A 12,143-nucleotide genomic window follows, 5' to 3' on the forward strand; every position below is an offset into this window, starting at 1 on the left:
AGACTAGTGGTCCATTTTCGGATACGTGGTCAATCTTACGGATTCACCATTCGCTGGACGGGCATGAATTGGTCACATCACATCATCCCTCCATGTAATAGAAACTTGTAGTTCGTCTTCATCCAGAGAAGAAACCTAATTCATAACACTAGAGTAAACTATAAGCCGGTAATATAAGCGACTGTGTGCTCGTTCTGCTTTATTCGGTCGTAGATCGGGCACTCGTAATGTTTATGACGAACGGACATGTTCTTCGATATCTAAAACCAAGGGAAGCAGGGCTAAATCAAGTATACTTTCTTCAGGGATGAGTGGTGTAGGATTTCAGTCTTTAAGTCAGTTGGAAAGAAGTAATTCCTTCATCTCATCTTTGATGAATTATTAGATTGTAATGAAGCTGTTTGAACTTATCCCTGAATAAAATGAAACAATGTGCTTATGCCAATGTATTGGTGATTGGTGAGGGGTGAGATCCTTTATCTTAATTCATTCAGGGAGATTGTAATCATCTAACTATTCCAAGCACGCACGCAATCAAGCAAGATTCAAAAGTATTAGTAGTAGTCTGCATCCTCATAATTTCCCGCTAACCAAACAAAGTTCGAATGGAGACCTCAGATATTGTTTAAAAGATTATTTCATTTATTTTATAGCACGAGCAAACATTCTTGGATTTAACTTCCATCAGAATTCAGAAGAAGATTAGACATACGCATAGAAATGAGAAATCTTCCCTAAAAGCTAAAACCATAGCCTCATCGGTCAACACCTCCCTCGTTACTTATTTTTTTTCACACTCCACATGGTAACATGACAGGGTTAGACAACGCCAAGAGGGAACGAACTAACTCAAGCTTTACGGCAAACCTCTCCGTCACAGACCCACCCGTCCTTCTTTGCTGCTTCGAGTCGTTCCTCTATCTGCTTCACATGCTCATCAGTGAAGGGATAGGCAGCTGCGCCGTGAGTCATCAGAAGAGCTCTCGCATCCATGGTGACGGTCCGGCCACTGGGGCCGATGGCTATGACAGTAGGAATACCCTCGATCTTGAACCAGCGAGACAGAGACTGCTTTCTCTCATCACCATAAGGGAGTGCCAACCACGGCATGCCAGAATAGAAATCGTCGAACGACTTCTGGTCACGATCACTGGATATGAAAATTACTTCAAATGCATCATCTTTGGCTTTGATTTCATGGTATGCCTCGATAAGCTTTGGTAGGAATGCGCGACAAGGAGGGCACCAGTGTGCCGAGAAGTAGAGGAGAATGTTCTTCCCAACAAGTTGGGACACCTGAACCTGAAAGAGCAAATCACCAAGTAATTAATTTTATACAAGAGACAGGGTTGGGAGTAAAACCACTATCCACTAATAAGGGATCATTTTACTACCTTAGCATCACCTTTTCCGATCACAAAGTCTCGATCACCAGAGACCAAAATTGACTCCAGAGTCTGAGCTTCCCGTTTTGCCCTCTCTATCTCCGCAAGCTCTTCCAACTTTTCCGGCGAGAAGGGGTAAGCTAGAATACCGTGATCTTCGACCAGTTCGGCAACGTTGGAATTGATAGTTTTTCCATCAGGCCCAACTATCACCAGGGTCGGAAGAGCTCGAAGCTCGAAGTATCGGATTAGCTTTTCGCACAGCTTGTCCTTAAATGGCAAGGCGAACCATGGCATGCTCTCAAAGTCTTGTCTGAAGGATTCCTCTTCGTAACCTAGGGAGATCAAAACCACCTCAAAAGCCTCTCCATTCTCCTTAAGTTCCCTGTAAATTTGAACGAGTTTTGCAGTAAATTCGAGGCATGCAGGATGTGAACCAACCGAGAAATATAGACCCACCATCTTTCCTTCAAGCTCCGATATGGGTGTCTGATGAGCAAAGAATGTACCTCGGAATCAATTAAGAGGCTAAAACAGTAAACCACACAAGTCATAAGCAATGAATGATTCACATGATAGTGTTGACCAAAATTCCCAATAGAATCATGTGTCCACCTGAGATGGGTGTGGGCTTATTGACTTTGTACCTTGTTTCCGTCGTTGGAAATCACAAAATCGCGGGAACTGGAAGCCAAAATGGAGCGCAAGGTCTGATTCTGCTTGGCTGCTTCTTCTTCCTCTTTCAACAGCTTGATCCTTTCCGGTGTAAAGGGATAAGCTTCTGCACCATAGTCTCGGACAATCTGGACGGCGCGTTCGCTCAAAACTTTTCCGGTTCCATCAAGGACCACAAGGTTCGGAATCCCCCTCACCTGGAACAATTCTTTAAGGCGTTGACGGGCACCCGAATCCGCAAAAGGAATGGCGAGCCACGGCATTTCGGAGAAGTACTTGCCGAACGAATCATCGTCTCTGTCGGAAGAAACGAAGACGACCTCGAAATCGCCTTTCGAGGAGAGCTCTTGGTACACCTCTGCTAAGATTGGGGTAAACCGTCGGCATGGACCGCACCATGAGCCGGAGAAATAAAGCCCCACGGTTTTTCCGGTGAGACTATCGATTTTGATCTGTGGATATGTAAAGTTGTAAACAGAAGATGACGTTTCTTTAGCAGTGGAAGAAGAACACATGATGCACATTCATTCATCAGCTGGGAACGAAAGAAAAGGAACAAATGAGAGAGACGATACCTGGTGGCCGTTGTTATGCACGAGGAAATCCCTCTCTCCAGTGCTGAGAAGGGAACTCAGATCATGAGAATCGCCTTTAGCCATCCGTGCTCCTTGCGTTGTTTCAGACTTTCAAGTTTGTTTGTTTTCACCAAGGGTAGAGTCTCTTTCTTGTTTATAGGTAGAGAAGCTGAGAAGTTTCTTTGCTTTTGCTGCAGGAAGGGGACCCAATAAATAAATAAATTACGACGACTTCAGAGTCAATTGCTTCTTGGATATATTCTATCATAGCGAAGAATATGCGGTGGTGACGAGGAAGGCCCAGCAGTGGTACAAATAAGGCATTACTACACATTTATTTTCAAAGGATATCCTTCTTAGAGGCTAATCTATTTCCTTTCATCATATGACTCACGGCCATGGCTGTTCTACGACTGCCTTTGAGGCAATTTTTGGTTTCACAGAAAATAAGAGAGTTTAAGGAAAGTTCTTATAAAATTTCTTAAGAACTTTCCTTCAAATTTTCATTTTTGCCAAGGGTTGCAATTGGGTCAATCTTATCCACTGAATCAGCCTTCATGTGAATGCAAGTTGGATATCCAATTTGAAGAATTCAAATCTATAAACCTGAACTCCCATACCAGAATCTAGATCCATTTAAATTCTAATAAATACTCAACCTGGCGTTCACATCTGCACCCCACAAGGGCACGCCCCTCAATGCCCCATATCACATCCTCTTATATTATATTGGGAACATCTCCCAATAACAAGTACAAGGTGAGGATGTGCTATGGGGCATTGTGGGGCGAAGATGTAAATTCTTCAACGTGAGTCCACCCAAGTTGCACATTAAGCAACTAAAAGGGAGATTCTTGAATGATTAAACGAATATTTATTTACTCCACATATATATATATATATATATATATAAAAGAGAAACAAAGGAAATGGGCAAGTTTGTAGATGTGGCAGGGCATGCAATCTGATAATCTTTATTGACTAAAGGGTTGTTGACCTTATACTTCAACTTGGTTCATATTCGATACAATTTACAATTCAAGCATCGAGATTAATTCATTGGTATTTGGTGGTGGTTTGTCGATAATACCGAAAATTCCACGTCCCAATCCGATGAATCATATGTACTTTCAGATTGAATTTGGATGGGGTGAATAGATTCCAATTAAAAATTTGATAGGATTCAGATAACCCCATCCGATCCGATAAAAATCCAATTTCAATGTATAATTATATGTTTATATATTATATATAATTTTGTTGATGCCAAAGTTTGCAACAAAGATTAACATGGAAAGTTGCTAGAGATTGGTTCAGCTAAGAGCTAGTATCAAGTCGACCTAGTCATGTCGGGTCAGCTCAGCTAAGTCAACTAGGTTTAGGTGAGCTCGACTAGATTGGTTCAGCCAAGTCAAATAGGCTTAGGTGAACTCAACCTTGCCGGTTCAACCAAGTCAATTGGCTCGATGAAGTAAACGGCTTTTAGGTCAGCTCGACCTTCTAAGGTGAGTTTGGTGAGGTTGGCTCAACTAGGTCAATTGGCTTGGCCATGTTATCTACTATCAGTTCGGCCAAGTCAACTAGCTCATCGAAGTTAGCCTATCTTACGTAGGGATGCAAACGGATCGGATCATATTCGAATTAGGGTATATTCAAATCGGATTGGATCTAATACGACTCGATATGAACTTGAACCATCGGTAAGTCGGATCTTCAGATCTAATCTGATCTGATTTGTTTTCTTTTAAAATTTTTAAATTATTAAAAGAAAAATAAAATATACTAATTTAAATAAAGTAAAAACCAAAAATACAAGTATTTTTAATTATTTTCATCATATATATACATGTTTTTTTATAAAAAAATAAATAATATAACAAATTTATAAAAATATATTTATAAATAAATAAATAACATATATATTATATATATAAATATATAATATATATTGGATCAGATATTCTCGAATTAGATAGAGGTGATCCAAATTCGATCAAATAGGGTCGGATCATGATCCGGTCCCATTTGCACTCCTACTCCTAGGTAAGTTTGTCCTTTTAACTACTCTTAGGTCAATTAACTACTTTGCTCCCTAGCCTATTACCACGACGATTTTTAACTAGTGGTCAGTTTTGGTCATATCAAACATAATAAATTAAAATCTTTATTCGTTTTCATTGAATTTTAAGTATTGTTTTAAATAAAAGAAATTTAAAACCTTGCTTTGAATAAAAATTTAAAGCCTTTAATGTATTTAGTACATAACTGGGCTTTTAAATAGAGTTTGGATCTCCTGCCATGTCTATCGACATAACATCACAGCCACACATGGAGAACATCTCATCCTCCTACATTGTATTATGAAAGGGGAGATGTTCCCAATTCATGGGGGTAATGTGCTGTGAGTAGAGATGGGCAGAGTTCTCGTGGGCAAGAGATTTGAAATATTTTAAACAAGACATCTTTATATGAGACCAGATCTGCTCCTCACACATAGCACCTCACTTGGACCTCACAGACACATCCAACCATGCATTAGAAATATCTCCCGTACTTATGTGTTATTATTTACAGGAGATGTTTCCAATGCACGGTGGGATGTGCCTGTTAGGTGCCCTGTGTGAGGAGCATATCCCACCTCTCTTTATATTGGGTCTAGAGTAAGCCCATTGAAATTGGATGAAATCTAAAACCCGATCAAAATCAATTCTAATAGTCTAATGCATTATTCATACATCCTATCATAGTTCGGATGGGATTTGGATGCCATTAATTCTTTAGGCTCAGTACAAAAGGAGTATAAATCCAAATTTGTAGAGTGCAAAACCTTGTATACGTATATGTACAATATATATTTGTATTTACACTCCTACCAAACTGAGCCTTATGGACATTTTTAAAAGAAAAAAGAAAAATTCTTTATCAGATTAATTTTAGATTTAGATGAGAAAAAATTCATACTTTGGCTCGAGTAATAATTTGATGCCCGAACTTTAAAATACGACAATTCATTATTTAAATTTTCAATTTGCGACAATCCGGTAACTGGCATTAAATCACTGTCGGTAAAGGCATAAAAAGACGCAAATGCCCATCTTATTTTCGACATCACCACCGCAGGTGTATCGCACATGGTTCCCAAAACTGGGTTCCGACACCATCTCAGAGTACGGTTATAGACAAGACGCCGCCACCATTCATCAAACAACTATGGATGAAACTCTTCGTAGACGGCCACGCGAAAGAAAATGTAGGAAGAAAAAACACAATTTGTAATCCAAAGATTATCCTTTTCTTCTTCTTTTTTTCAATTAATTACAGTTAATTCTTCATTTTTTTCTCTTTAGTTTGCATCTCTCTCCACCTCTTTATATAAGAAACGGAAGTTTGAACAAAAGTATAGGTATTAAATTCACATTGAAAACAAACTCTATTTTGTCAATTACACAGAGGTTCATAATAGTCACCGTTACCATCACCGATCACCGTCAGCGAGGTAGGTAGCTACCATTACTAAAGTCGCCCTTCATGTCTCCATCCTACCCAAATGTTGTCGAGCAACCGATCAAAGACACGTGTGATTCTTGGGATAAATTTCCGATTGTTGAACCCAATACATGCACTGACTGCATTCCTCAAGTACTCGCCGGAAAACCTGGTCCACATCCTCCGGAAGAATGTCGGCCGGAGGAGTCCACGAGAAAAGACATGGGCTAGAGGTAAGCCCAGGCATCCTGCTTGATGAGGCGGTTCTTGATGGAAATCTCATGGCCGAACTGAGAACCGGGGCCGGTCGGAGACTGGACTACTGCGCCAGGGGATGAAGGCATCAAGTCCCTTAAGGAAGTATAAGTTTGTGATTGTAAAGAGACAAGCTCGAAATCATTGGGCAACGACAACGACTTTTCGCCGTTGGGAAAGCTTGAGCTCAACACTGGGGGGAGATCGAGCTTTGTGTGGAGCAGTGAAGAAGCTATCAAGTTCCTCCGTCGGAGTGCTGACAAAGTGTCTGGCTTGATTGACCCCATCGATATAGATAGAACAGAAGAACAGAGCCCCACAGACAGAGACACAGAAGAGGTTTGAATAGATTTCACCTGGTTTGGCTCAACCGTCTTCGGTTGGGACTCACTCACCGGTGGAGAATCCGGAAGACATGGTTTTTGGATTATGGCTTTCTGCTGCTTGCTCTCTCTCTTTTGCTGTTCGCGTTTTGATGGGCCTCTATATTTGATGCTTGAGCCCCATCCACTGCTGTACCACCTCTCATATAGTTGGGATTTAGAGATTTACCGAAAGATTGACCTGAAAGTGATCAATTAAGCCCTGTCCCAACGACGAAGGATTATAGTTAAATTCTTAACTTAAGAACTTACTGAAAGATTGACCTGCTTAGTACTGCAACATTGGTCATTGCAATCTTCGGAGCAGTGGCTGGGGTCTTTGGGATGAACTTCTCAATATCATTGTTTAACGAATCAGAAGCATTTAAGTGGGTTCTTGTAATCACGGGAATATGTAGGGTTATTATTTTCTGTTCATTTTTGTGTTTTTTTCAGGTAGAGCAGACTCATGCCCCTTGTAGATGCAACAAACGTGAGAGAGAAGGCAAGGGAATCTCTCTTTTAGGCATATTTTAAATCCGAAACGGTCAGTTAATGCCACCTCAGTTGTTCGTTCAGCCCAATTGAAGAGAAAGGGGAATAGGGTAAAAAGAAAAAAAAAAAAAAAGTAAAATGATCCGAATATTATCATAAAGGTCAATTTTGATATTATGAAATTATTTAAAATGCACCTTATCTCACGTGATACTTTGACTACGCCAGTTATTAAATTGTCACAAATTAAAAATTGGAGCACTGAATTTATTCAAGAACCAAATTGTCACTTGGCCAAAGTATAGGATAATGATCGAGAATTTTCCCTTTAGATGAATCCCGTCCGATTACAAGCCTATTAGTGGTTGCAGTACATGTCCTTTCATTATCTCAAACAATGAAAATATGGAAAGCATTGACCTAAAGAAAATAATTGTCTTAGACAAACTAAATCCAAAATCCTAAAATCAGGCCTCTAGATCAAACTATCGCAGCACCACATTTTCTTACACCGGGTCAGGTTAGGGTTTCGGTGGATCGCACCTCTCACCCACGAGCTCGGATCTACATGTACCCACAATACACTACAGTCCTTGTGCATAGCGAACATCTCTTCCATAAATGGCAACTGAAATGATTCTGATATGTGTATTGTGGCTATAGTAGTGGGTAGCAAATCGGACCTGCTACTCACCGCTATTGTCCCGTTTTTTTTCTCATGGCGAGTAACAGGTATCACTCTCCCTTCGAAATCACATCCTCTGTTCCATTGGTAGTGGAACAGAAAATTTTCTGTATCAAGGGGAGAGGATGTGAACAGTGAACTCTCTCCCTTTATTCCAATGCATTCTATTTGTCTCTTGACTGATTGAATTAGATGGTTCAATGTTGGCCATCACAACATAACCAAGGGTTTGGAGAGAGAGAGAGAAGGAATTGATAATATCAAACTATTAATCAAACTGGACAGTTCTTAACACCACAACCACAACCTCTTAGGCTCTTACAGACATAGCCCATAGCCATATATAGCCATGGAGGCAACTCAAAACAAGCCAAATAGAAAATAAATAGAAATACAGAATCCACAAGTTCCAACAAGAAAGTAGAAACGAAAATCACAAGTAACTTGTTAATTAGCTTTAAAACAAACTTCCCCATCACAGATCCATCCTTCTTTGGTTTCATTGTCACCATTAGCATTCTCCTCTATAGCATCATCACTGGCCTTGAGTGCGCACTGGGGATGGAGATCATAGTCGCATTTCTTGCAATAGAAAGACCACCCAGTGTTTACTTCCTCACACCCATCACAATTGTAAATCCTACGACGAGTAAGGAAAAGCTCATGCTCATGGAGTGGGTGCTTCACATTCTTAGGCCACCCCTTTGCAATTTCCTCTAATTGCGACTCAATCTCCTTCACACGCTCATCTGTGAAAGGATAAGCATCAGCTCCGTGTGCCATCAGCAGATTTCTTGCATCTGTTGTAACAGTCCTGCCACTGGATCCAATGGCTACGGCAGTAGGGATTCCAGTAACCTTGAATCTGCGATTCAACGACTTCTTCCTCTCGTCACCGAAGGGGAGTGCCAACCAAGGCATACCCGAGTAGAATTCATCGAAGGAAGATTGGTTACTGTCGCTCGAGATAAAGATTACCTCGAATCCGTCATCCTTTGCCTTGATCTCATGGTATGCCTTAATTAGTTTGGGCAGAAAAGCACGGCATGGAGGGCACCACTCCGCCGAGAAGTAGAGCAGGATATTTTTCCCCAAAAGTTTTGACACCGGAATCTGAGATTATTCAAGACAAATTTCAGTCAATAGTGACGATAAATGCTAGCTCTTCATTAATCTGATAAAACCGGTATGCTAGCTAATTGTCTCTTACCTTGGCACCGTCCTTCCCAATCACGAAATCCCGATCCCCTGAGACCAAAATTGATTCGAGTGTCTGCGCTTCGAGTCTGGCCTTCTCAATCTCTGCAAGTTCTGCTAACTTTTCAGCTGTAAACGGGTATCCCTGAATACCATGTTCTTCGATGATCTTGACAGCATTGGAATGGAGAGTTTTTCCGTCAGTCCCAATTATAACCAGTGTGGGAACCGTCGAGAGCTCAAAGTATCGAACCAACTTGCTGATACTCTTGTCCTTGAAGGGTAATGCTAGCCAAGGCACGATTTCAAAACTTTTCTTGTATGATTCTTCGTCGTCATCAAGGGAAATTAAGACAACCTCAAAGCTCTCTGCTTTCTCCTTCAATTCATTGTAAATTCCCACGAATTCCTTGGTGAATTCTACACAGGAACCATAAAAAGACGAGCAGAAATATAGACCCACCACCTTCCCTTCAAGCTCTGAGACCGGAACCTATTACAGAAAAGAGATTAGGGAATTTCGTAGTCAAGGCCATGGAAATGGCTGTAAATTATGAAGATTGAGCTCTTGTTACGGCAGTTGATCAATTAATGCTGCATTCTAACAAAGAAAAAAATACTAGTAAGGCGTAGAGAAGATGGGTGGTGATTCTTCAAGCTCACCTTGTTCCCGTCGTTACTAATCAGAAAGTCACGAGAGGAGGAAACCAAGATAGATCTCAGTGACTGTTCCTTCTTGGCTGCCTCTTCTTCCTCTTTGAGTTGGTTGATGATTTCCGACGTAAATGGGTAGGCTTCCACGCCATACTCTCCGATGATCTCAACACCCTCTTCAGTCGAAACCTTCCCATTTGCGTCGAGGATCACAAGGTGTGGTATCCCGTTTACTTGGAAAATTCCATCCAAGCGATCGCGGGTGTCGGAATCAGAGAACGGAATTGCGAGCCATGGCATCTTGGAAAAATACCCATTGAACTCCTCCTCATCCTGGTCGGCAGACACGAAGACGATCTCGAAACCGCCCTTCGCCGAGAGATCGTTGTAAACATCTATAAGTTCTGGAGTGAATCGCCGACACGGCCCGCACCATGAAGCCGAGAAGTAGAGTCCAGTGGTCTTGCCGCTCAAATCGCTTATCTTTACCTGCAATTTACAAAGCACGACTTATTCGATTTGGCTGAAACACCCTTCCAGTAGTTTACTAATTCCTAATTTAAGAGAAACTCTAGTTTAATTAAACTATTGCTGCCATGAACCAGTTGAAGTCTGAATGTCAAACCAGAATTCATCCGCATAATTCAATTATCCAATGAAAGGCAGTCTATATTTAGGCGGCGGAGCTGGAAGGAAGATATTCAGGAGCAAACAAGTGTTTGATTAATTAATGAACCCACTGAGATAAAAGATTTCTCGAAAATAACGAGAAACCACTATTTGAGAATTGAGATGAGAGAGACGGACGAAATGAAAACGATAGCGTGATATGAAATACACTAACTACTGGAACGGGAATGGGCAAACCTGATCGCCATTGTTCCGAACGAGGAAGTCTCTCTCTCCGGAGGAGAGAATGAATTTCAGGTCATGCTGAGAATCGCCGTCAGCCATCCCCGCAACCGCAATTTCAATTTCTTCTGCCGTTTCTTTTCACTCTCCACCAACGCCAAAGACAAAGATGAATGAGCTGCCTTGCCTCTGACAGGGGCAATTCGCCTATTCCTATTTATAGGAGATTCTTCTACGTGTGCGGTTTTCTTTTTCTCTTTTTTTCAATTTCTTGTGGAGTAAGAAAAGAGACCGGATCTGCTCCTTACTAAGTGCGCCTCACTCGCGCCTCACGCGCATATCGTATCATACATTGCCATTGATAACCTCTTCCGTACTTATATGTTCCCAATGCACGGTGGATGTGCATGTGAGGCGCTCCTGTGTGAGGAGCAGATCCCGTTCCGTAAGGAAAGCCCCGGTTTTCGCATACAGACAAATAAACTGACTGTCGACTGTTGACTGGAATATCATAAAAACAAAAAGACTGATTAAAAAATGACCAAGAGTCAACTATATTAACAATTAAAAAGGGATAAATTTGAAATCTCTGAAATACCCTCGTCTCTCAAACTGCAATAGAAAAAAGACGGGGATAGATAAGTTAATTTCAACGAGGAAGCTTCCTAATTCTTATCTGATGACATATTACGAAAATGAATTTCTAGATATCAACTTTGGCTCGTCACGCCATAAATGATAAAACCATCCAGTATCCACCATACCGTGGTGGATGGCAATTTTGAGACGAATCCGGTCTGAAGCAAGCCCGGCCGCCCAGGGATGGCAATTTTGAGACCACATCAGCGCCCCCACATTAACATTTCAGCGTGCATCGGAAATATCTTTCTGTCATTAGGGTTAGGAGATGTTCTTGATACACGGTTGGGATATGCTGTAAAACATATGTGAGGCTGTGATGTGAATTAAGCATTGGCACGCTGATATAAATTTAGCATCGGCAATCCAAGTATCCGGTTTCTAACAGACTCAATATGGTTAGAGATGGAGATTGCGTTGACGGGGATGGAAAAGAAAATGAATTTTTTACTACACCCCAATATTGATTATATATATTAAATATATATAATATTATTTGATGTAGCGCAATCCGATCACTCCTATGTGGTACTCGCATGGCTTCTAAGAAGTACCTGAAACCAGAGGAAAGAGGAAGAACTCCCGGGGGTTTTTCCGGCGGAAACGCTCCGATGCTTAAGTTAGTATTGTGTACAAGAAGCTGAAAGAAAACGAAGGCTAAGAGTGCAGGTTGCACGAGTTATTGAAGATACCTTGTTCCTTGAGAATAAGCCCCTTATAACTGAATTTCGTTGCTTCAGGCCCTCTGACTTCTGACGGGGCAGGTATAACCGCCACTGTCAGTCTGCCACAGCCGTTATAGGCAGGGCTGAGGTGGCACGCGCGGGGCCGTCGTTGCAGGGTACGTGTCTGTCAGGCGCGGGACGCCTTCCTAAAGGTGGCA

The 12,143-nt window shown here is 41.4% G+C and overlaps 2 protein-coding genes across 2 annotated transcripts; both read right to left on the reverse strand.

Moving 5' to 3' along the window:
- Positions 1 to 621: 621 nt before the first annotated feature.
- On the reverse strand, positions 622 to 3,078 carry LOC104587228 (putative nucleoredoxin 1). The gene is made up of 4 exons (XM_010244756.3): positions 2,636 to 3,078; positions 2,033 to 2,512; positions 1,395 to 1,874; positions 622 to 1,302 (listed from the first exon to the last, which is right to left on the reverse strand). Exons 1-4 carry the CDS (start codon positions 2,717 to 2,719, stop codon positions 850 to 852), a joined length of 1,497 nt encoding a protein of 498 aa, XP_010243058.1. The 5' UTR covers positions 2,720 to 3,078; the 3' UTR covers positions 622 to 849.
- Positions 3,079 to 8,169: 5,091 nt separating this feature from the next.
- On the reverse strand, positions 8,170 to 10,896 carry LOC104587227 (putative nucleoredoxin 1). The gene is made up of 4 exons (XM_010244755.2): positions 10,637 to 10,896; positions 9,779 to 10,258; positions 9,129 to 9,608; positions 8,170 to 9,031 (listed from the first exon to the last, which is right to left on the reverse strand). The coding sequence occupies exons 1-4, from the start codon at positions 10,721 to 10,723 to the stop codon at positions 8,366 to 8,368; spliced, it is 1,713 nt and encodes a 570-aa protein (XP_010243057.1). The 5' UTR covers positions 10,724 to 10,896; the 3' UTR covers positions 8,170 to 8,365.
- Between the last annotated feature and the right edge of the window lie 1,247 nt (positions 10,897 to 12,143).

This window comes from Nelumbo nucifera, chromosome 4 (assembly GCF_055504915.1).
Source record: "Nelumbo nucifera cultivar China Antique chromosome 4, China Antique-T2T, whole genome shotgun sequence".
In the NCBI taxonomy this organism is placed as follows: Eukaryota; Viridiplantae; Streptophyta; class Magnoliopsida; order Proteales; family Nelumbonaceae; genus Nelumbo; species Nelumbo nucifera.